At 47.0% G+C, this 25,643-nt stretch overlaps 1 protein-coding gene and 1 non-coding gene across 2 annotated transcripts; one reads left to right on the forward strand and one right to left on the reverse strand.

Moving 5' to 3' along the window:
- Positions 1–16,765: 16,765 nt before the first annotated feature.
- Positions 16,766–24,624, reverse strand: KRT32 (keratin 32). Its single transcript, XM_023204142.2, has 7 exons — positions 24,095–24,624; positions 23,330–23,412; positions 23,022–23,178; positions 21,518–21,679; positions 21,314–21,439; positions 20,069–20,289; positions 16,766–17,489 (listed from the first exon to the last, which is right to left on the reverse strand). The coding sequence occupies exons 1-7, from the start codon at positions 24,560–24,562 to the stop codon at positions 17,360–17,362; spliced, it is 1,347 nt and encodes a 448-aa protein (XP_023059910.2). The 5' UTR covers positions 24,563–24,624; the 3' UTR covers positions 16,766–17,359.
- Positions 24,625–25,212: 588 nt separating this feature from the next.
- Positions 25,213–25,403, forward strand: LOC111537710. The gene has a single exon (XR_002730079.1). It is a non-coding gene; the product is annotated as a U2 spliceosomal RNA (small nuclear RNA).
- The last annotated feature ends 240 nt before the right edge of the window (positions 25,404–25,643 follow it).

The following is a 25,643-nucleotide window of genomic DNA, read 5'->3' on the forward strand; positions in this document are numbered from 1 at the left end:
CCTCCTCTCCTCCCAGCCCTTTTATACCCCGTCCTGGGTGGGTGTTGGCTCCAATGCTTTGACCTCCTGCCTTGATTATCTACCTGTTGTGGTGCCATCATCCTGTTACTCAGCTACTGAGTTTACCATGAAAAGTTTCTCAGCTCATTAAAGCAATGTTGACGAATCTGAGATGCCTCTTGGCTCTTTGAAATCAGGTTGGCTGCTGGTGGGAGGTCAGAAGGTTTTTATTATTTTTCAAAGAAGCAAAGTTATTTTAGCCATCAGATGCTTAGACCTTGACTGGGTTTGGCCTCTTTATGGATGTGTCCACTCTGGAGACACAAACTTTCCTGTTGGTCAGTGGTGTAGCAGAAGGACTAACCCCTGTGATGACAATGGTTCTCACTTGCATTAAGACTCAACCAGCCTTCCCTATCCAGGGAAGAAACTGAGTCTTGGTATTGGTGGATGTTACAGCCTTGAGTTATCAAGAAGTCCTACATTTCTTCTTTCTTTAGTTGGTTGCCTTTCAGACTCACTTTGAGGAGTAACAAGACTTAGATGAATCCATTCACTCAACACAAATCCCCTGGCTATGTCCCATTTGTCAGGCACCTTGCTGATGCTTGACATATAGCTGGTTAAGCACAGAACAGTTCCTGCCATTGGGGAACAACTGTAACTTGGATAGATGTGATGTTTCAAACAAGGTATCTGAGAAGTTCATGAAAATGAGGATGACTCCGAAAACCATGGCTTATCTCGACCAAGAAGGCAAGCTCAAGAAGCCAGAAATAAACAAAAAGAAATGAACAATAATCTTACTGAACCTCAAATAAGAACTTTGAGAAAAGAACTCATGAAAGCCAAAGGACATTGAGTGATCAGAGCCTCTGTGGGCTCTCTTCATACGTTGCTTCCTTGATTCTAAAATCAGTCATGAGCCTTCATCCTATGAGCTAGGGGATTGAGCAGTGATACCTTTTAATCTTTACTTATAACCTGGGAGGTGGGTACTCTTAATTTTACAAAATAAATAAATAAGCCATTGAGGACAAGAGATGTGAAGTCATTTTTCTAAGATCAACCTCACTATAAAGTATAAAGCCTATTCTCAACATCAGCTTTTTTCAACTCCAGAAGCTGTTTCTTCACCTTGACCACCACCAAATTCTCCACCCCCAAGGATAACTACTGTGTCATTGCTAGAACTAAGAAGGATTCAAAGGCCTAGAGACCGGGCAAGAAGTTGAAGTGAAGATGTAAAACAAAAATTTGACGTTGTGTATTTTTCCCTTTGTATCTCAGAAAATACCTCAGATGTGGAGGTATTAATACAATAAAACAGAGTTTCTCCAAGGGCTAAATCAGAAGATGCCAGGGAAAAACCCTGTCTCTAAAATGGTTATATTACACATTCCACATTCAGATAGTTCTTGGTACTAGGGATCCAAGATACATGACTGCTGAGATCCCAAAAGTTTTCTTCCAAAATTTGTGACAGTAGATACATAGACCCCTGAGACTGAGAAAAACCTAATGTGGAACAATCCAAAGTGATTATAACTAGAAGTTACGGAAGATGAGTTTTTGCCAAGTCCCCTGAAAAGCTGAACATACAGCTCTATAGGGATCAGATGTGCATATGTGAAACACAGGCTGTTGGAGTTCTATCAAGAAGAAAAACAGAATTTGAGCATTCAGTCCAGACTGGGTTTCTCAGGAAAGTAAGTAGTGGTGAGTTCTGACCTAAGGGCTAGTCAGAGCTCACCAATCAATAACCCTTTACAGACAGCATCATTGGGAGGCATCACCAGGGCAGGCTGTCCCATCTTCCAGAGACCACTGGGTGCAATCGGCATATGTTACATCTTCAAACACCCTTTTGTTACTCTCCTCTGCCTCATCACATAGCAACAAGCTTCTCTATAAATCAGAGAGCCAGACTGTTAAAGTCATTTCCTTTGATTTGCTAAGTAGCACCCATCTTTTGGCTTTATCCTCTGTCCAGATTCATTCCATGGGCTAAAAGCCATGATTTTGTCCACTCACAATACATGACGCTTGTTAGTTACTTTATAACATCACTGCTAAAGCCCTGTGTGTCCAGATGACACCCCACTCTGCTAACTGGCTTGGGTCCTGGCTTGGGCTTCTACCATATACTGTTTTGCATAATGACACTGATGTGGCGTGGCCCTTTGTAAAGTTGCTTGGTTCCACTGACTTGTATTTTCTCAAAGGAGGTGAAGGAGCGGGTGGGGATCTTAAGACTCTCTTTCTTCCCAACCCTTTAAAAAGAGTCCCTGTACCCCTGGTGACCAAATACGAGGCCAGGTTCAGTAACAAGAAGTGATGAACACAGAGTATGAGAGATGGGAGCCTGCCGCCCTCCTTCATTCACCTGTGTGCACAACATTCTCTGCGTGGATTCTGACTTTACACATGCCAATCTCTAGAGGCATGAAGTCTACTGCAAATGGAGGTGAGGAGCTGTGGTCTTGGAATGCTGTTTTCACTAATTTGGATACATAGGGGCGTATCTCAACCAGTGGGAGAGAAAGATGTGGAGCTGTAGGCTAGCACCTGGAGATTGTGCTCAACTCACAGCTTATCTTTTCTGTGTCATGGCTTCTACTGCTGGAAGATGCAGGGAAGCATCTAGGGAATTGTGTCTTGTGTGGGAACATCACCCATCACACATTGCAGTGAATGTAAAGATTTGTGACAAGTACTATATGTAGAGCTAGTGCTGCCACATCTCCAGGGTGTTAGAAAATGGTGTCCCAAACAATCCTAGATCAGGAAACCGTGAAGACTCTTGAGAGAAGAGGCTGAGCATATAAATTTATTATTCTGGGTATCCAACTCCTGAGGCTTTGATGAATGGAAAAGGCACCCTTCTGTTCAAATTAAATATGATTTTATCTATATATGAATGTATTATGCTCATTTGTGATTAAGAAATACAAACTAAAGAGATATTGTTTTCTTGTCAGGTTTTGATAAGTTGGATAATAGCACATAGTGTTGGCAAGAGTGTGGGAAACAAGTCCTATCCTCTCCTGTGGATGACAATCATGAGCTTCCACCTCTGCACATAGGCACAGAAACTGGGGCCCATGCATTGGGACCTGTGAGCCTCACACTTGCCTCTGATGGCATCATTTGCTGCTCCAGGCTTCACTGCAGTTGACGCACTTGGAGAGTAGCTCAGGAGGCTCACCCTGCCCTGGCAAGCAATGGTGAGGGAAGAGATTCCAGAAGATGAATTGCAAAGAGTTGGAAAATCTTTGAGAAGCAAGACTGTAAGAAGGGAAGAAAATATAGAATTCTGTTTTGGCCAGAGTGAGAACAGATCTTTGGCACAGGTCAAAGATCCTCATGGTGGAAAATATTGAAAACACTGCTTTCCATTGCTCATTACAAACCCATGATTATGAAATATCCTGAGTCTGAAACAGCTTGGTGACTGTTCTCTGACACAGATAGATTGAGCTGTGTGGGCTCAGTTATGCTCTCTGCAAAGCCTTCTCTGGCTTCCCAGGTAGGCAGCTCTCCCTCTGCTGTCACACTCCTCCCACCCTGGGAAACTGTGGCTGTATCAGAGGTGGTAGCTTCCCACCATGGACTTGGCATCTCCTGGACATCAGGGAGTTTGTCTCATTGCTTTTTCCTCTTTCATCTCCATATCCACAGACCCTGGCACAGAGCCTGGCTGCAGAGTAGGGTTCTGAATCCATGTGTGTTTAATTATGTAGGCAGGTAATAAGAAACATAGTAGGACCAAGCAAAGACATTTGTATGCTGAACCAATGAAATAAAATTACAGATTCTTAAGCAATGTGGATAAATACACAACCAGAGATATGCCAGCAACTTAGATTTCCGGAGGGAAAACTCCTCCAGTTTGTAGTGTAGGCCAATTTCTGTGGTGTAAATACTCCCACAATAGCCAACTTCAAGCAAATAATATGACGTCACTGAATGTGGAGCTGGAAAGAGATGTGAAAAATCAGCTCTCGTGAGTTAGTAAGAGTTAGCTCCAGCATACCACTTGATCCCACTTTCTAAAGCCAAAATCATGACAGTACATTTCTTACATAGTAATTTTTTTGATCAATCCTATAGAGAAACCAAAGGTAGATTGCATTTGATGACACAGGCAAGAGACCTGCTGCTGGAAAAGAGGAAGGCAGTATGGTCATGGTGCCACCCACAACTGCTTCATCATCTCACCAGTCACTGAGATGCTCTAGTTCCCCCCAGAGACCCCCGGTCCCAGCTGCAAACTCAAGCAGCCTCTGGAAAGGGCAGAAACAGCTAGTTGCACATCACTGGGAACAACCCTTCTCTGCTGATGCAGGATGCTTCTCTCAAGTCACCCTCAACCCTTTTTCAGGTAGTGACACTGACCGAGGAAAGGTACAAGCCCAAGTGAGGCACTTAGCAAGCATTAGGCAGGGAAAAGCCAGCACAGAGGAGATGACGTTTAATAAAGAAAACTGTATAGATTTATGTTGGTTTTTCTGTTGTGTTGAGAAAAATTACTCTCTGGACATTTTCTTAAGCTGGTCATGTCAGCCTGTAGGACAGTGTTCTCAGAGTCTAGTTTCTTAGCCAGTAGCATCAGCATCTCCCAGGAACTTGTTAGAAATCCACATTCTCAGATGCCCAGTCCAAACCTACTGAATGCAGGAACTCTGGGTACAAGGGAGGGGGCAGCAATCTGTGTTTTCCCTTGTTTGTGTGTGTGTGTGTGTGTTTTGTTTTTGTTTTTTTGAAACAGGGTCTCACTCTGTCACCCAGGCTGGAGTGCAATGACACAATCTCAGCTCACTGTAGCCTCGACCTCCCAGGCTTAAGCAATCCTCCCACCTCAGCCTCCCCAGTAGAGGGGACTACATGCACATGCCACCACGCCAAGCTAATTTTTGTATTTTTTGTAAAGACAGGGTTTTGCCATGTTGCCCACGCTGGTCATGAATGCCTAGGCTCAAGTTATCTGCTCGCTTCAACTTCCCAAACTGCTGGGATTACAGATGTGAACCACCATGCCCGGCCACAATCTGTTTTAACAAGCCATCCAGGTGATTGTAAGGAATGCTCAAACGTGATAACCATTGCTCTAAGAAAAGGGAATAGTCCCAGACACAGTGATTAGAGATGTCTGGGACAAACAGGCTTCCCCTCCCCTCACACCCCCTTGGAAACCAGTTGAGAACAGCTTCTACCTTTGACAGCACATCAGAATCCCCCGGGGGACTGTCTCATCCTTACAAGGAGCCCACCCTGAATCCTCTCTCAGGGTGCACTGTCTATTGTTATTTAAAAAAAAAAAAAAAGGCCAGGCATGGTGGCTCATGCCCATAATCCCAGCATTTTGAGAGGCTGAGGCGGGTGGATCACCTGAGGTCGGGAGTTCGAGACCAGCCTGGCCGACATGGCGAAGCCCCATCTCCACTAAAAATACAAAAAAATTAGCCGAGCATGGTGGTGCATGCCTGTAATCCCAATTACTCGGGAGGCTGAGACAGAAGAATAACTTAAGCTGAGGAGGCAGAGGTTGCATTGACCCGAGATAGCGCCACTGCACTCCAACCTGGGCGAGAGAGCCAGACTCTGTCTCAAAAAAAAAAAAAAACCCTGGGGAGTTTTTAGAACTTCTGATGCCCAAGCCACACCCAGACCAATGGCCCCAGAATCCCTGGAGGTGGAGCCCAACATCACTGTTTTGTAAAGCTCTCCAGATGGTTCCAAAGAGCAGCCACGGTTGAGAAGCAATGACTTAGAAGAACAAGAAAAGAAAGGATAGGAAAGGTGACATAGTCAAAAGCAGCACTTTGGGGTCAGAGTGCAGATTCTGGCTTTACTATTTTCTTTTAAGTCATGGAGCTTTTGTTTTCCTTTGTTGGAAATAAGGATTATAAAACCCACCCTGGCAATTATTTGGGAGAATTTACGTTCCAGAAAGCCGTCATCAGTTGCTAATAAAACTACTTTTAATAAAGCAGTACATAAGGTTGCAAGACTTTATCTGCAATTTTGAAATCCAAAAAATTCTGAACACCAAGTTTTCTCATGACTCTTTGGTCTTTGTATAGTGTTTATCTCTCTCTCTCTCTTTCTCTCTCTCTCTCTCTCTCTCCACGGAGTCTCACGCTGTCGCCCAGGCTGCTGTGCAGTGAGCTCTGCCTCCCGAGGTCACACCATTCTCCTGCCTCAGCCTCCCGAGTAGCTGGGACTACAGGCGCCCACCACTGCACCCAGCTAATTTTTTTGTGTTTTTAGTAGAGATGGGGTTTCACCATGTTAGCCAGGATGGTCTCAATCTCCTGACCTCATGATCCGCCCGTCTCGACCTCCCGAAGTGCTGGGATTACAGGCGTGAGCCACCACGCCCAGACGTGTTTATCTGTCTTATGTTCATCAGAACCCACTAAAATGACTTCAGAGACCATTCATAAGTCATAGGCATAGTTTTAAATACACTGCACAAGTCAAAAGATACAAAATAGCAGATATGTAGGCTGAACACGTTTAAAGATCTAATGTACAAGAGGACTCTTGTTCTTGTTAATAATAGAGTATTATATTCAGGATTTTTGCTAAATGAGTACGTTATAGCTGCTCTTGCCATGGGGGTGGGGGGGGCAGGAAATGGGTAACTACGTGAGATGATGAATATGTTAATTTGTTTCACTATAATAACCGGTTTGGTATATATATGTATCCCATAACATCATGCTGTATAGTTTATTTTTTATTTTTATTTTTACTTTTTTTTTTTTTTAGAGACAGATTCTCACTGTAGACTCCAAGCTGGAGTGCAGTGATGCCATCTCGGCTCACTGCAACCTCCACCTCCCGAGTTCAAGCGATCTTTTGCCTCAGCCTCCTGAGTAACTGGGATTACAGCCATGCACTACCACGCCCAGCTAATCTTTGTATTTTTAGTAGAGACAGGGTTTCACCATGTTGACTAGGCTGGTCTTGAGCTCCTGACCTCAGATTATCCACCCACCTCAGCCTCCCAGAGTGCTGGGATTACAGGTGTGAGTCACCACACCCAGCCTCATGCTATCTATTCTAAATATACACAATAAAATTTATTTTTTTTGAAGCATGACAAGGGATATTCACCATAACCCGCTGAAATAACCTGACAACAGTAATCACACTCTCAATATGCAACTTCATTTAATTCATTGCCCAGGAACCAGAAAATGCAGTTTCCTAAGCATTAAAGAAAGAAAGTGTCCCCACTGAGCAAACTCCTTGAAAATTGAAACACAAGTCAAAGTTGTGAGACGCTGCAGAGCCACAAGGTACCCGCCTCTTCTCAGAGGTAAGCCATTTACTAGGTGGGCCTCAGCCACAGGTGAGTCTCTTTCCCTTGCCTCCCTCTCATCTGCAATGACAGGAGGGTTCCAACCCACCCTGCGTGCAGAATCTGCTGCTGCCCTGGCAACCTCTGGTGGGTACATAAGATGGGCTCAAGAAAGTGTTGCTGTGTGGGGCTTGGGGGTGCAGGTCATGCGGGCACTCTTGCACGTGGCCTCCAGGTGTGGTACATGGATTACATGACCTCTTGCAGCAGATGCACGTGGAGACAGTTCATCCACAGACTCAGCTTTAGTTTATGTCCCTCCCCCCTTACTAACTCTCTGACTGCAGGCAAATTCATTATTCTCTGAGCCCCATATCCATGTCTGCAGTAGCAGCGTCAGCAATGCCAACCTCTGAGTCCTTGGATCTATCATCTGAATCATTTTCCACAGATAGCAAGAGGCAGGGCTCTAGAATATTTTCTCCACATCTTTTCTATATCTATTGTAGTTTCTTCTCTCTGAGCCTCAGTTTCCTCATCCCTAAAATGAGAGAGTTGGACTGCAGATCCCTGTGTGGTCTTTGCCAGGCTTGCTTTTCCAAGATTCTGGGACCATGGGTCTTTAATCCAGGGCAGGAGAAAGGTCAGCCAAAGGGGAGAAGACTCTGCCTGGTGGGGAACAGCGCCCAAGTGCAAACCTAAGGAATGGATCTGTTGCTCTTCCTGGTCAACCCCCTGAAATTGGTCTCAGCCGTTTCTTAGTTGCTTCTACCTGCTCATGATTCTTTTTCAAACACAGAAATTCCTCCCTTAGGGACTCTTACTGCACCTCCAGCTCTCCCTGGTGCAGACCCACATCACCCAGGAGGCTGTGCAAGCTGTTTTTGTTGGTCTCCACTTGTTGGCCGGGCCCAGCCGACTCTGACACCTGTCTGAACAGTGCAAATGAGCGTCCAAGTCAGTGGCCTGTCTCTCAGCATGCCTCTCCATTTGTTCTTCTCAGGCCAGAGATGCTTGTGCATCAGCTTTGATTGGGGGGATCTTTCTATACTAAATAAAATATGAAAATACTTATTGATCTTTCACTGCCCACCAGATATGTTAGTGCACAATGAAAGACAGCAATTTGACAGAACAGGTGCATTGCCATCTTGGACAACACCCCCATTTTAAGTTTCCCTCGATTAAAAAAAAAAAAAAGCCTAAATCCAGCCCCAAAACATCAGCCTAATGACTAACGTCAGCATAACCAGAAATATTCCAACCCTAAGAAAACCCCCCTCCAACCAGAAACATGCCAACCCCAAGATAGCCTCCCCTCTGACCAAAGACATTCCAACCCCACAATAAATTTTCCCTCACATAGAAACATTCCGAACCTACAATAAGCTCCCCACTTCCTAAACCCTTAAATATCCTTAGTCTGTAAGACAGAACTCCTGACTGAAATCGGCCAGAAGCCCCTCTCATGTTTATTCTCCAAAATAAACCTGTCTTCGACCGTTGAGCCACCTTTCATGTTTCTTTCCTCTTTCTTTAACTCTTACACAATTAATACCACATGCTTAGGTAGAAGGTGGTTTGGGTCTCAATGCCATCATATGCCAGGTGTGCCTTTGAGCAAATTTCTTTCTCTGAGCCTCAACATCCTCATCTGTAAAATGGGGGTAACAATTCTTAGTTCACGAGGTTGTTGTGAAGATGGAATAAACTACATTCAGCACTTTGGTGGAGTCTGAAACATCGTGAACACTCACGAATGCCACTGTGACTGTTGAGACCCAACCCTGTCCTTCAGAAGCTGACTTAATTCTTGATTAGGGCTTGATCTTACTCAAACACATATTAAATTACCCCTAAAACTCTTTGGGACTGAATCTTTCTATTAACACTTCTTAGGTCTGTGGAAACATTTCCTTGGAGGGATTCTTTTCAAAGGCTGCCCCTCCTTTACTTCCTCCACAGAGACCTGTACCTGACACCAAAGAGGTGAACAGACAGAGTGCCAGGGAGCAGCAGTTCCCAGCTCCTGTCAGACTCTCTCAGTCCTAAAGTTGCTGCAGCTATTTTCACATTGTCCACCTGGGCAGCCAACCAAGCATTCCCTGCCCTCCTGGGTAAGATCTGGGAATGAGAGCCACCATGCTTCACAAGGATGCTCTCCATGGAATTCTCCCCAGGCCTTAAAACGAAAGAAAAAAAATGTGATCTGAGCCACATGGGGACGTTTCCATCTTTCCTTATGGCAGATGTTTAAGCATGAAGTATCCAAGGGTTTGCTCCCATCTGTAATGAAACTGGCTAAGCTCTGGGACACATATGGGGTTTCACTTCCCACTCCACTATAGACCCCTTGGAGAGAGGAGTTATGGGGCTCCATTGGTCAGGTCTGGGCAGCAATGTGGGGGTTGAAGGGATAGCCCCTTGGACTGGAATCCAGCTCTGCACAGCCAAGACCTGCTTCTGGTTCACTCACCCTCCCTTTTCCTCCTCATCCACTTCCTCAAAGGCACCACCACAATGAATAAATGGACCTCTGTCACAGCCTGGCAGTTTACCAGCTCTGAGACTTTAGGCATAGCTTCTAACCACTTGAAGCTTAAAATCTTCCCATCTGTAAAATGGAAAAAGTGATTCTATCTGCTTCATCAAATCCCTATAAGTATTAAATGCAACCAAGCATATATGTTTAGCAAAGCTTCCGACATCTAGTGAACTCTTAATAAAGGTGGTCTATTCTTTTTAGATAAAATAGAAATAATAATATTCACCTTAGAGGATTGTTGAAATGGTTCAAAGAAAAAAGTTATGTGAAAATTCCCAGTTCAGGTTTGACATCTAGTAGAATCAAGGGTGATTTTGGAAATATTATAACCACTGTTGGCAGCAATCAAAAAGGAGACATGGAAACAGCCACAGAGACAGACTGCTACATCCCAGCTAAATATCAGCACTTAGTGGAAAATACTAAATAAATGTGATTAATTTTTTTAAATGAAGTTAGGTTGTTCATCCTTTCCACCATCTTGTACAGCACAGGAACTCCAAAACAAATAGAAAGGTGAGAATGCCATAAGAGATGTTCAAATATGGGGCTGTAGGTTTTTCCATGGAAGCCAAAACCCATCCCAGGGGGATTAACCTCTAGGAAGGATTCCAGGAGGTGGGGAATATCACCTGGGTTTTGAAGCCCATCTAGAATTTGGCCATGCAAAGATGAGAAAGAGAGCATTACACATGTGAACAAACATTTTGTGAGTGACAACACAGTTTGACAGAAGCACAGGATGTTTGCAGAAGATTAGAGGGAGGTAAGCTACAAAAAAAAAGTGAGGCTGGGAACATGGCAGCCTTGAATGCCAGGACAAAGAGCTGAGGCTTCATCCTATAGGCAGTGTCTGCTCGCCAGCACCCAACACAGCGATCACTCATTGCTGGTGCTCAATAACTAGTGAGTGAATGGTGGCATGTCCTTAAATAACGCAGGATCTGGATTGTGAAGAAATAAATCTATATCCCACTCGCGTCCTCTCATCACAGTCATCAGCAGTGATGCTTGTTGAATGGAACTGGTTGTAGAACGAAGTGGTTGGGCCCTTGACATCACAGTTTATTTCTGGCATCTTCAATCCATCTTCATGAACATTCATGGGATGCCATCCCCCCAGCAACCCCTCCAATTCTCCCATCACCAGTCCTCAGCCCTCTCTTTCCATGCCACTGATGCCAGAGCTCAAGGTCTCATCTTACTTTTTGTTGAAGCTCCTTAATGGTCTCAAAGTGTGAGCAGTAATTGGAGCATATGTCAGGGCACTGCCGTTTGCTGGCTCTCAGCACTGCCCCTCCCCCTCCAGTTCTCATTCTCCTGCTCCAGCTGCTGCACCTTCTGCAAGCAGTTGGCCAGGCACTCACTTAGGAACTTCATGGTCCCCTTCCCACTGCTGCTGAGGATGTCTTCACTGAACCGGCCACAGGTGCCCATGCTGGCAGGGATGTTCCTGGTCCCTGGCAGAGGACAGGCAGAGTGACTGCTGGCAGGGCCAGGTTGGACTGACCGTGAGCCACAGGTTCTAAGAAGATGGCTACTAGGTTGGTGACTCTCTTACAGGTGGGCCCCAGTCTTAGTGCTGGGATCTACAGACATTGGGTACAGAGTTTCCAGAGTGGCTGCTGGCCACAGCCTGCCTGGAGCAAGGAGCCTTCAAATGGCTCTTGCCAAAGCTTGGAGAGCAGAGATTTCTGCTTTAACTAGAAGCCATGGTCCTAGAAAGTTGAGTTGCAGATTGGTGACAAGGGCCAAGTGCTCAGGTGCGAGTGTTTCCTTGCCCAGAGCTTTTATTCACCTGCCATAGGAGCAGATGTGATACACAAGCTTTCCCCCAATGAATCCTCATTTTTTTTGCCATCAGAACAACCCATCAGCATTTATTCAGTCCTCAGAAGTAGCTCCCCAATTTTATGAAAGAAAGGGCTGACTTTGGACTTCTTGTTTACTGCCTTCTGTTATGAAAAGAAATGTTAAACATTATCTCTTTAGAGATGCCCCATTGAAAAGTTAGGCTTTGTTCCCTGAGTGACTATCTGGCATCTCTCTAGGAGTGGCATTGGCTCTAAGATGAATCGTCCTCTCCACTGACCTTCAATGCCCAAAAAAGTAAAATTCTCTGATAAGAGCCTCAGGAATCCCTAAAGAGCAATAGAGCAAAGACTGCCAAGTTATTAGAACTAAAGAAAACTTCAAGTACTAATTCAACCTTTAATGCTTCAGAGACTGGAGAAGGACTGTGAGCTCCCCAGGGATGCCAAGCAAGTCAGATACAGAGCCAGGACTGGTCCCAGGGCCCCCAGCACATTCTCTTTCCTCTGCACCAAGATGGACAAGCTTTTTCTGTTTAAAAGACAGATGGTAAATATTTTAGGCTTTGCAGGTCGTATACTCTCTTTGCACTACAACTACTACAACTACACTACACTACAACAGCTCTGCCATTGTAGCACAAAGCAGACATAGACAACAGGGAAATGAATAGGTGTGGCTATGCTCCAATAAAACTTGATTTACCAAAACAGGTAGCAGCTGGGTTTGACCTGTGAGCTGTAGTTGCCATCCCTGCCCACACAGCATAAAGAATGAGGCTTAAAAATTGGATCCCTTGAGCCTGTGGGAGGCCTTCAGTCTGCTCTGGAGCCAGAAGGCTGGGCAGAGGGAGGGCACCTGCGACTGGATGGTGGACTCCAGGACTGGACACCGAGCCTCAGACACCAGGGTCTCTGCTCTACCAGGGCATTTACACCAAGACTGGAAGTTCATCCAATGCTCCTAGAGCAAAGCAAAGCTACCCATATGTTGTTGTTGCTGCTTCTGCTGCTGCTGTTGTTTCTGAAACTTGGGCTTCAGAATGGCTCCAAAATATGATTCAGCTGCCATTGTAATTGGGGACAGTCAGAAGAGAAAGAAAATTCGTTGCCAAAGCATGTTTTCTTTACTCAACATTCATTAGGCACCTACAATATGCCAGACATCATAACGGGCATTTTTATACGTATTATATCCCAACAACTCTGAGAAAAAAGTAGAATTACTCCCATTTCTAAAGGGGAGAAGACTGTGATGCAGAGATTCAGAGTTCTGCCAAAATCACACAGCATGTTAGCAGCAGAACTGGGAGTCTAGCCCAGTTTTTCTGGAGCCAAAGGCACTGATCTTCTCCATTAAGACAAAAATGCTCATTTGTGACTTTGTTCACATATTATGCTTAAGGGACACTGCTATTTAGATATAAATTTGTCTTTACCAATTGGGCAAAAAGATAGACGTCAAATGGTCTTAGGAACTTTCTGTTTAGCCGAATTGGTATTATTGCATTCAAGTGCTACCTTTTATGAAATACAGTCTGGGTTCAGTGGCTCACTCCTGTAATCCCAGCAGTTTGGAAGGCCAAGGTGGGTGGATCACCTGAGGTCAGGGGTTCAAGATCAGGCTGACCAACATGGTGAAACCCCATTTCTACTAAAAATACGAAAATTAGCCAGGCATGGTGGCATATGCCTGTGGTCCTAGCTACTCAGGAGGCTGAGGCACGAAAATCACTTGAACCCGGGAGGCAGAGGTTGCAGTGAGCCAAGATCACGCCACTGCACTCCAGCCTGGGCTACAGGACAAAACTCTCTCTCCAAAAAAAAATATATGAAATACAAAAAGAATATTATTTTATGATTAATGATTTTCCTGGTTATAGCCTGGAAGAGGCATATTCTTTTTTTGATCACACTCTAAAAGGTTACCTAATATAGGGGTGAGGAAAGATTCATTCAGTGCAACTCAGAGTCCACACACGGCCCCATCTCCCAGAAGCCAAACCCGACTCCTGGATCTTTCAGGAAGCTGTCGCCCTCTGGCCAGTCTTCCCTGAATGGCAGTTCTGCCCATGGGCCCTCACTCCCACCCCCAGGAGAGGGTGCTTTCCACTAGGGCAGTGAGCAGCAGGGGTGAGGCCCAGACTCTTGAATAGCCTCGGGGAAAGTGGTGTCTTTGAAAAGCACACCTTTTTTTCCCAGTCCCACTCGGAGAGGATCCCTGATGTCTGTGAGGGTTTCTCCAAAACATCAAATATGACAGAGGTTTTATGACTTGACCAGGGTCCTGCCTACATTTCCCTATAAACTCTTCCCCTATAAAGAGTTAATTAGATGCAAACGCTTTGATATGAGGAGAGAGTTCCTCTGAGAATCTCCATGCGTGGTACACTGAGTCCAGTTCCCAGGAGATCCCGGTGCTGATGGGGGATAAATATCTCCCAAAGTCTATGCCCACAGCTTCATCCATCATATAAGAGACAGGCTAGGCAGGAGGGTAGCTCGTGACACATCTGGCTTGAAGTATCATCCAGAGATAGAAGATGATGGGCATCACTTCCAGCAGGGGGGGTACTCCTGGCCCTGGACTGTGGGGCTTGGTTTCATATAAAATGCTCTAACAGGCATCTGGGGAGTCAGACAGGTCTTGGCAAGTGGGAGGGACACACAGGTGTGGGAATGGGGACCCAGGTGGACTGGAACAATAGGCACTGGGGAAACAGAGACTCTGGAAGTCCCCAGGGGGTCCAGGGTCCAGGACTTCAGGCCCACAACTCCTGTGCAATCACTCCTGCTGAGGCTCTGGGCCACAGTTCAAGGTCCTTGATCTTACTGAGCCCAGTGTTCAAAGAAGGAGATTCTGAGTTTGGTAGTTGCTAGTGATGCTTTTTAAGAGAACTATATTCCCAGGAAGAAGTTTCAGCTTCTCAGAGAATATGTCCCCCTTCTTTGGGAAATGAAAGAAAGGGAAAGGGGAAATGTGTATTAGCCTGAAATAATAATGAACCTAGGGTGCTTGGAGAAAGCATAAAGAGCTTGGAGAGACCTACGAGGCTTGGCGTCAAAACCCTTGACTTCAATTCCCCCCTGTTGGTTGCGTCTGTGAGCACATCTTTCCACCTCTCTGGGTCTGATATGACTCTTCTGTAAAACTGGGAAGGCAGGGCCAGATCATCTGGAAGGCTCCTTCTAATTCTGACAGTCTAAGATAACTCTGTCCAGTAGAACTTTCTGCAGTTCATGACTGTGTTGTCCTATTTACTACCACTTAGCCACATGTGACGAGTGCAACTCAGGTGAATGTTTCAGTATATGCAGCCATGTGTCGTTAGGAGCTACCATACTGGACAGAACAGGTCTAGGATTATAGAACCAAAGATTTGATCTGCTCAGTGTGTTGTTTATCAAGCTGAGCACTTTCCAGAAAAGTTTTGCACTGGGGTTGAAATTAAAGATTGTTGGTTTGCACGCAGTTATGAGAGAATCCAATTAGCCAGAAAATCCAATTAGCCCCTCTCTCTTGGTATTTCAGCTCCTTGTAATTTTACCCACCCATCAACCAGGAACCACAGCTTGCTGAGCAGTACGTTTGTGTCCCTGCTGTCAGGCTAATGACCTTGTCTGCCAGGGATGCCTGCAGGATCATGTCTGGAGGGCCTGCAGGCAGCTTCGGGATCCAATCCATTTTTCATCATTTCTTGGCAAGGCCAGTGGGAGGATACTTAATAGAAACATCATCTCAGCTCATTAAGGAAGAACTGTGTGTTTGGAGGGTGAGGTTCAGAAAAGTGTTCAAGATTCCTGTCCCCAGTTCTCTCCTCTTTACCTGCCATGGCCAATCCATTGCCAAGTCAGGTCCATCACAGTGTCTCTTAGATTGATTCCTTATTTTTCCATGATCCTGACATTGTCTTACCTGAGACTTTGTTAGCTTCTTCCACAGCCTATGCCCTCCTCTCAGCCATCCTGTCTGTGTTACTTGGTGAAACTTTCTAAGATGTCACTCCAGTCATGTCATCTTTGGGCTCAAATCCTGCAGCAGCCCTCCCACTGCCTTCAGGATAGAGTCCAGAGTCCAGGCTCTTTGTGGGGTACCCAAGGCCCCCCTACCGTCTGATACCTTTCTACCATTTGAGCTTCATCCCCATCAGCCTCTCACAGGAACCCACTGCTCCAGCCAGCAAGACCCCTCAAGGCCTTCCAAGAGTGACCCCTGCTCTCTTGAAGATCCCCATGCACTTACTTGCCTATCTGGTGCCCTGTAGACCTTCTATTCAACCTCTAAGACCCATTTCAAATGCCACCAGCTACAAGAAGCCTTTCAGATCCTCTCAGCCTAAGACTCTCTCCCAATCTTGACTAGTGTTTACTCTTTCTGGGTAGGAATTTGGCAGTTAGAATGGTCAAAATAACACTGCTGGGCAGCTAGACTTGGGTTTAAGTCTTTGTCCTTGCATGTAACCTTCAACAACTGACATGACCACTCTATGCCTCCACTTCCATGTCTAAAACGGATACTATGTGTACCTTACAAGGTGGTCATGAAAACCGCATAAGTTAATTTATGTAATATGCTCCACACAGTTCTTGGTGCATTATAAGTGCTCAAGAAGTAGTAACCATTGCCATTACTATTATTATTACTGCTACTATTATATGGCTCTTATGAAGAAAGGAGTGGGGTCTTATGCACACGGGTCTTAGCTCCTCCTATAACTACAAGTATTTGAATGGTGGTCATCATGTGCATTTTTTATACCCCCTGCACTCAGCTGTAGTTTGCAAATAGTGAGGACTGTGAATATGAATCTCTAGAGCCCAAAGGCCTTGATTTCAGTCCTGGGTCCGCCACTTACAAGCTGTGTGACTTTGGACAAGTTTCTTAACTTCTCTGGGCCTCAGTTTCCTCATTTACAAAATGGATGAAATAATGGTCTCTTTTTCATGGATTGTTGCAAGGATTAAATGAGGCATTACTGACATTGTGTCTGGGAACTCTCCCCTGGATTAGCCAGCCCCTAATGCAGAACCTGCGCCCAGTAGCTGCTTAGTGAAGATATTTTGAAAGAATGAATGATCCCATTGTACCAGCTGTAATGAGATTTAGGGGTGGGTTTATTATGGTATGATTCTCAATTACAGTAATTTGGCCTAGGTTTCTGGCATAATTATCTCCCTCCTCTCTTTGTTCTTTTATTACTTGGCTCTAGAGTAATTGATTAGTTTTAACTGGTTTACGGCATGAGGCCTTTTTAGTGTACACTTCTCAAGACTCTATGGAAGCAGAAGGAGCATAAAAATAAATACAGAATTTGCCCCTTCCTCTTGAGCCCAATTGAGTAGGATTGGCCTGTGGATGCAGCAGCGTAAGTGACAAAGACAGACAGACATGTTTGCAAAGCCATTGAGTGCAGCTCTATTTGCCAGTTAACTAACAATACATGCTCTTTGAGGCAGCACAGACAACCAGAAACATCACCAAAGAGAACAGTTCACCCATTGAAAAAAGAGACAGTTTTGAAGTGATGAGGGCTTGAGCACCCCCTGGAGTATCAGAGCTTGTTGCAGGTGATCCACGGTCCTGCTCAGGGTCTTTCTTGCTGGCCAGGACTGGCCCTGCTCTTTTGGTGGCCACTGAATAGCAGGCTGCCCAGCCCCAGGCCCTCCAGGATCCACCAGCACAAAGGGGCTTCAGTAGCGGCCCTGGGGACAGGGTGAGCAAGGCACGCCAACGATGCGTGGCACACAGACGGTGCGGGGCACACATGGGGAGGGCACACACGGGGTGCAGGAAGGAGTGGAGCACGGGTTACAGGGCAGCCTGCAGGAGAAAGTCACAGAGGGATGGGATTAGTAGAGAAGGCCCACTCGGCCACAGGTCCTGCCAATTCTCCCCTTGGATGCCTCTCAACCCCATCTACCATGCTTCCTCTGCTCAGCCTCCCTGGTCCCAACCTCCACCATCTTTGCCTGAGTCACCTCATGGCCTCCTAACTGATCTCCCCAACCCAGCTTGGACCCCACCTAACCACTGTCCACTTAGTAGCCACAGCCATCTTCTATAGTCACAGATCCAATTATGTCCCTCCCCTGCCTAAAACCTTCAGTGGCTTCCATTTAAGCTCAGGATGAAAAGCAGCTTCCTCTGGAAGCCATCATTCTCAGCAAACTAACACAGGAACAGAAAACCAAACACCGCATGGTCCCACTCATAAGTGGGAGTTGAACAATGAGAACACATGGACACAGGGAGGGGAACATCACACACTGGGGCCTGTCGAGGAGTGAGGGGAGTGGGGAGGGAGAACATTAAATCAAGTATCTAATACATGCGGGGCTTAAAACCTAGATGACTAATTGATAGTTACAACAGACTACCATGGCACATGTATATCTATGTAACAAACCTGCATGTTCTGCACATGTATATCCCAGAACTTAAAGTAAAATAAAATAAAATAAAGAAAAGCAACTTCCTTAATAGGACCTGCATGATGCTGCTCCCACCTCTTGCCCCAGCCTCACCTCATAGCTCCGTTGCTCTCGGAGCTGCAGGTACTCTGACCTTCTTCCAGCTCCTGCAGGGACTGTGCTGCTCAGGCCACAAGCCTTATGCCCTGTGCCATATATCTCTGCAACCCTCTTCCCTCTCCCCTCACCTACATTTCTTCTCTTGTTTAAGAGCTCAACTCAACTGTCACGTCCTTCTTGAAGCCTCCCCTGCCTCTCTGAGACAAAGCCCCCATGGTACATGTAACTCCTTTTATCGTGATTAGTAATCATTCTATGAGAGTGTGTCTCCCCTGCCAAGCAGTGAGGCCAGCAGCCACAGACACATGCCCACCCTGCATGCCTGGCATAGAATAGGCACCTAATAAGAATATTTGGATCAGACAAAATACTAAATGAATGAAGAATGAATACATGGTGAAAGGAAAAAGGATGATCTCAGAGACTGACAGGCATGTGCTCAAAACCAGGAACAACACACTGGATGCTGGATGGAAACCCAGTAGCTCAGAGAACCAACGGGAGGCCTGAGGATCATGTGCAACCTGAAATGTGTTCCATTTGCCTGGCAGTACATATTTACTTTAATTTGTTGAAAATACTTAAGAATCAGGAGAATTTAACGTTTTTAAAAATCCAGATTCTCAGTTTCCCTGGAACTATCGGAAGATCAGCAATACTGGACCTGCTTCTCACACAGTAGAAGTGGCCCTGAGGGCATGCCACTGCCTGGATTGGACAAGGCAGGAGCTTTCTGCCTTTCCACCATCTCCATATGACCCATGTCATTCATGCATGCTAATGGCCTGGTCCTTGCAAATGTTGGACACAACACTTGCCCTGAAGTTACAGATTCTGAATAACAGAGAAACAAGGCCAAATGCGGAATAAGAAATATCTACAACAGTCATCAGCCCACTGGGTGTCCACGGCCCAGAGGTACCCTGCATTCAGACAGCCAGCAAGTCCTGCTGATTCTACCTGCACAGTGTCTACAGCTGATGCCTCTGCTGCCCTAACTCAGGCCCTCCCCATTGCTTACCTAGGCTGTGGCCAGGGCCTCCTGGACAGTTTCCCTGCCTGGTTCCCCTCCCTCTGCTCAGTTCTTCCTACTGCTATCAGAGCCATCTTCCTGAAGAACAGCTTTGAGCGTGAGAGACATTTACTGAGCATCTACTATGTGCCACATACAAGGAATAAAAGTGTATTATAATGTCTCTGCATTCTAGATGTCTACCATCTAGTGGAGAAGACATGCAGTAAATTCTCTCATTTCCTCCTCAAAGCAATAGTAAGGCCTTCCACTTGCCTATTAAATAAAACCCTCCCTTCCCAGCATGACCCATGTCGTTCTCTATAAATGGGCCCCGGCTGATCTTGCCTGTCCTGCTCCCCAGCAGGGCTCAATTACACAAGGCTTCCTATTGTCCTCCTGACATGCCAAAATCTCCCTTCGGAAAGCAATGGAGCTATCAGGTGAGGCTAGGGTAAGAGGCAGGAGCAGGATCATGCAGGTCCTATTAACAAAGCTGCTTTTCATCCTAAGCTCCCGACATGCCATGACCTCCAGCCACCTGTCTCCCTATCTCCCTAAACATATGGAAATGACAGGAGGGCAGATGCCCTGTCTTCCTCTGTCTTGATGCCCTCCATAGCACGTGCCCCATAGTGGGTACTTAATGAGACAGAGTGGTCTCCGAGGGGTCTGGTTCAGGATGGCAGCATGAACACAACTGCCTGACTTCCTTCAGAGCATACCAGCTTCTTAATGGCTCCATAGTCAGGACAGGGTTCAAAGCTGATGGTCCCTCAAGGGTAGATCCAGTTACTTCCTATAACCTCCCAGAATCCCTGCCCACATGTCTGTGAGCCTCAGCTGGGCCTGCGTACTTGCTGTCCTCACTCTCCAGCAGGCTCCGGTACGTGTTGATCTCACTCTCCAGCCGGGCCCGGACGTCCAGCAGCACCTGGTACTCCTGGTTCTGCCGCTCCAGGTCAGCCCGGATCTCGGCCAGCTGGGCCTCCACGTTGGTGATCATGTACTGCATCTGGGCCAGCTGGGAGCTGTAGCGGGCCTCGCTCTCTGTCAGTGTGTTTTCCAGCGAGTCCCTCTAAGGCAACGGAAGACATAACCATGAGGAAGGGAGCTGTTTACCATGGCCTGCTTCAGAAAGAACCAAGAAGAGCCAAATCTCCCTTTGATGCTGGGAACAAGCCCTCCCTACATCAGTCACTTTGGAAACGGAAGCCCAGAAAGGTCAAATAACTTGTTCAAGGGTAAACAGCTGCTACATGATGGAACCACAGTTTCTACTCGTAAATCTAATTCTAAATCCCTCCTTCCTTCTGCAACCTTTGTCTGGCTTCAGGCTTTAGATCTAAGATTTCCCAAGTACCTCCCTGCTGGCATCATTTAAAACAGTGTTTTCAAACCTGGCTACACATTAGCGCCATATGGAAGCCCTCAAAAAAATACCCATGACCGGCCCAGCACAGTGGCTCACGCCTATAATCCCAGCACTTTGGGAGGCCAGGGTGGGTGGATCACCTGAGGACAGGAGTTCGAGACCAGCCTGGCCAACATGGTGAAACCCCATCTCTACTAAAAATACAAACATTAGCAGGGCATGATGGTGCATGCCTGTAATCCCAGCTACTTGGGAGGCTGAGACAGGAGAATCACTTGAACCCAGCTGGGGCAGAGGTTGCAGAGAGCTGAGATCATGCCACTGCACTCCAGCCTGGGTAACAGTGGGACTCCATCTCAAAAAAAAAAAAAACCCATGATCAGGCCCCACCTCCAGAGACTCTGGTTCAGTTGGTCCAGAGAAGAACCTGGGCATCAGGATGGGTGATATTGAGATCCATAGGTTTGGAAGGGCAGGCTAAGCACAGAACAAGCCTTCTTGCGAAGTTGAGTTTGACAGTGTCCACCTAACCCATGTCTGATTTGAAATATCCCTCTTTGATCTCTGAGCTGGATCTCGGGAGAAACCTCCCTCCAGGAAAAGTCAACAGGATGAGCATCCGTGGTGGCCGAAATCTGGGCCTCCTCTTCTTCTTTCCTGGGGACCTGCATCTATGCTCAGTGCCACCTGGGATCCAGAGGGAAGGTGCCCACCCAGCAGCTCTCACCAGGCTGTGCTGGGCCTGCAGCTCAATCTCCAGCGTGTTGACCGTGCGTCTCAGGTCAATGATGTCTGACTGGTAGTTCTGAAGCTGCTCAGAGCTTGTAGCCACCTGCTGGTTAAGCTCCTCCATCTGCAGTGAGGGGAAGGAGAAGGCTGGAGTCCCTTTCTAGGGACATGGAGGAGGCCACCCCCACTGTGAGAGGCTCACCTGCGTATTGAACCATTCCTCGACATCCCTGCGGTTGGCCTCCACCATGGTCTCGTACTGACACCGCATCTCCTCCAGCACCCTAGTCAGGTCCACCGGGGGTGCAGCATCCACCTCGATGTTAAGGCGGTCCCCAAGCTGGCATCGAAGGGACCCGACTTCCTGAAAAGGCACAAGAGCTCCAGGCAAGTGCGACAATCCTATGATCCCGGCTTACCTCCCCAGGGAGACATGAAAAGATGCAACAAAAGTTACTAAAGATTGAAACATTAGATGACCCCCAAGGACTGCAGTCCACTCTACAGCATCCCAGTGCTCTTCAAACTCCAGCTGAATACCCCTGTGATGGGAACCTCACTGCAACACAACACTTCCTATCACTTTGGCAGAATCCAAGAGCAGCACCAGGGTTTGTTTGATGCATTTGGGCTAAAATTGGAAACCGGTCCCCCTAGTCTTCCCAGTCACCCTCTGCACCTGTGTTCATCCTGGGAGGAGGGTAGCAGGAGCCTGGCTTGACTAGTTAAAGGCCCGAGTTAGGGCAACTGTCTCCCAGGCTTGGCTGCCAAAGAGGGAAAGTTGTCACTGAGGCTGCCAGGGTGTGTGATAACTTCTCATTAGTGGCTTCTTGGTGCCATTCCCAGTTCTCTGATTTGAGCGAGATGAGTCAGGCACCCGAGGGTGCTCGGTGAGTATGTGGTGACTGATTGTTACTTTACACTTAAACCTGAGGAAACCCAGCCAAGATTCAGAGACACTTGTCCATTCAAATCCCAAGTCAAGAGGTTGAGAGTCAACCAGGGAGGAGGAAAAAAAACACCATGGCTCAGGTGGGCTTGGCAGCACACAGGTGCCCAAAGCAGAGGGCTTCCCCTCTGAGAAACTTCAGGAGATAGGAAAAATCAGAAAGTAAAGGGTTTGCCTATGGCTTCAGCTTGAGCATTTTATATACAAACAGAAGAGAGGACAAAATAAGGATGGGGGCAAAAGGAGGAGACCACTGCAGCTCTACTCCCTCTCAGAAAAGATAAGACTGCTTCTGAGAGTTTAGCCAGGCAGAGATGGACGGGCCATTCGACGTGAGATCTGGAACCTAACTCACCCTGGCACCACTGCACCACTCTACCTCTGCTATGTGGCTCTCGAGAGAAAACAAATTCAGTCACCACTAGTGAGCACTTGGCAGTCACAGTAGCCCAGGAAATGCAGAAGGGAAGGGGGCTACATTTCTGAGCATTGACCAAGTGGCAGGTGTTTCATACCCATGCCTTGGGGATTTCCATGATGGATATCCTATCCATTAAATCCTCACCATAACCCTGCGTGAGAGTATTGTCCCTGTTTTACAGATGACGAGGCTCAGGAAGATTCCATAAATTGGGCAAAGTCACTGAAACAACATGTGGCAGGCTTGGGAATTTCAACCCACGCCTATCCAACCCCATACCCCACGTTCTTCCCCCTCTGCTTCCTGGGGCCACTTCAGCGGGGCTTCCAGCCTTACCTCCTCATGGTTCTTTTTGAGGCACATCAGCTCCTCCTTCAGGGACTCCACCTGGGCCTCCAGGTCAGCCTTGCACAGAGTGAGATCATCCAGGATCCTGCGCAGGCCATTGATGTCGGCCTCCACTAGCTGCCGCATGGCCAGCTCCGCCTCATACCTGCACAAGGACCAAGGATGGAACTGAATGCAGAACTCAGGAAGGCCTTAAACTGCTGGCACTTTCCAACCCTCCATGAAACTAATGGAAAGCTGCCCCAGAGCCTATGAGGACAGGACCTCCCCCGCTCCAAGCCCCTGGCCAAACTCACTTTGCCCTGAAGTCATCAGCAGCCAGTTTGGCGTTATCAATGTTCACCACCATCCTGGCGTTCTCTGCCTTGGTACACAGAATCTGTAGGCCAAGGCACATGGAAAGGGTTGGTTCAGGATGAGAAGAAGGAAAAAGAACCCAAATGAAGAGAAGACAGCAGCAAAGGTAGGATCCAGCAGCCCTGCAGCCATCCCTGCAGAAGGTCCTCTTCCCTGGAACTCTGGGAGATATTTAGTGAATTGCTAGTCCTAGGAGAACTTGAGATGTATTTTTTAAGAACCTGGAGCTTCATAAATTCAAATTCCCTATTTTGGATGCTCCGAGCAATGTGGAAGGAAAGAATCTCATGTCTGAAGTCACTCATGTGACAGTTAGAAGGGTCTGTGACATTTCCTGAAAACTCCGTGTGGACCAGGGGCTGTTCCAAGCAGTTGACCTGCATCATCTCGTCGAATCCTTTTGACAACCCCATTAGATAATGATCATTATTATCCCTGTTTTACAGATGAGAAAACTGAGGCCTGTGGAAGGGATGGGACCTCCCAAAGTCATGCAGTGAGGCAATGGTAGAACCAAGACTAGATCCCAGATCTCTCCATATGAAAGCCTCTGGCTGAGTGCTCAAATTATAAAATAACCCTATGCCCTACAGAGGTTTCTTTGTCTTGAACATAGCTTAATAAGCTAACAAGATTCCAAGCTGGAATGCCAACTAGTCCAGATCCCTTCCCAGAGAGCCTGTTCACCTCACCGCTGCCCTTACCTTCTGCTGGAGCTCCTCAATGGTCCTGAAATGAGACTGGTAGTCAGGAGTCATGGTGAGCACCTGGGAGTGAGAGGCCTCTTGGATCCTGCTCTCCAGCTCTGCATTCTCCTGCTCCAGCTGCCGCACCCTGGTCAGGTAGCTGGCCAGGCGCTCATTCAGGAACTGCAAGGTTTCCTTCTCGTTGCCATTGAAAGCCCCTTCACGGTACCAGCTGCCGGGGCCCGTGGAGCTGGAGATGCCACTGGCTGCCAGGCGGGAACTGGATAGATAGGTTTTGGAGAGGCAGCTGGCTGGCCGGAAGGTGGTGGGCATGCAGACAGAAGGCAGGCATGCCATGGGCTGGCAGACATAACCCAGGCACAGCTCAGGCCGGCAGTTCACGCTGCTAGAACAGATCGAGGCAGGCCGGGGGCAGCTCTTGAGAGAGGCTTGCAAGTTGTTGGTGACACAGCAGGCAGATGTCATGTTGGGGAGGCCCTTTCTCCTCAGACACAGCTGCCTGGATGTCTACAGATCCCCATGCCACCCGGGCCATTTTATGCCCTTGCAGTGAGGGGGCTCATGATAGAAATTCATCATTGGGTAGTGTTGATGTTTACACCCAGCCCCAGAGGAAGCTGCTAATTAATTTGTAATTTGGTTTCCAATAAGGAGTTCCTTTCCTCATAAAAGAGGCCAAACTTATCATTTGGCTAAAGCAGAAGTCTGGGTTCCTGTCATTGATCACCATGAGAGAGCTTCAGGACACATCTTCAAAGGGTCAGCTGCATGCCTGGGCCCTCATTAATAGGGCGGGCCCCCCAGGAGACCGCCACAACCCAGCCTGTGCCTCCATTGGATTTGCCCACTGCACCCCCGCCTGCTCGAGCCCTGAGAAGCCTGCAGGTCTGTGCGGCAGTGGCTGCCTCTTTTAATGAAAGCGTTCCCCATGGGAAGAGGCCTGGTTATTTAACAAGGAGATTTGTGGGTGGTAGAAACTGCTCCGATACCAGCAGCAGCATAAATCCAGCAGAAAGGAACAGGAACCTCAGAGGCTTCCTAACAGGCATCATCTTCCTGCCAAAGAGAAGAAAATAATATCAGTAGGGAGAGAATGAACTCAAGACATAGGCAGCATCACTTCTCAGCCTTTTGGCTAAGATCAAGTGTGGTATCTGTTCTTATCAGTTTAATATCTGATACGTCCTCTATCCGAGGACAATATATTAAATGGATTTTTGGAGCAGGAAGATGGAATAGGAGCTTGCGCTGTTCACTCTACACATTGACCTGGTATTGCAGTACCTCCAGGAATGCTGCACCCCTTCAAAAGGCAAAAAAAAAAAAATCCAAACAGAAGCCTAAGAATCAGGTACATCTTTCCAGCTGGACCCTTCCTCTTGGAAAAGTCCATATCATGAACATCTCCAGGTGGCAGCTGCTCTATCTTGACCCCCTCTGGACCATCCACTCAATTATCACTGCACCTTATACACAGTTGTCAAGTGCTCAATAATTGTTTGTTGAACAAACCGAGATAGAATAGTTGCAACAGGTTCTACTTTTA

The sequence above is a fragment of the Piliocolobus tephrosceles genome, chromosome 16 (genome assembly GCF_002776525.5).
Source record: "Piliocolobus tephrosceles isolate RC106 chromosome 16, ASM277652v3, whole genome shotgun sequence".
Taxonomy (NCBI): Eukaryota; Metazoa; Chordata; class Mammalia; order Primates; family Cercopithecidae; genus Piliocolobus; species Piliocolobus tephrosceles.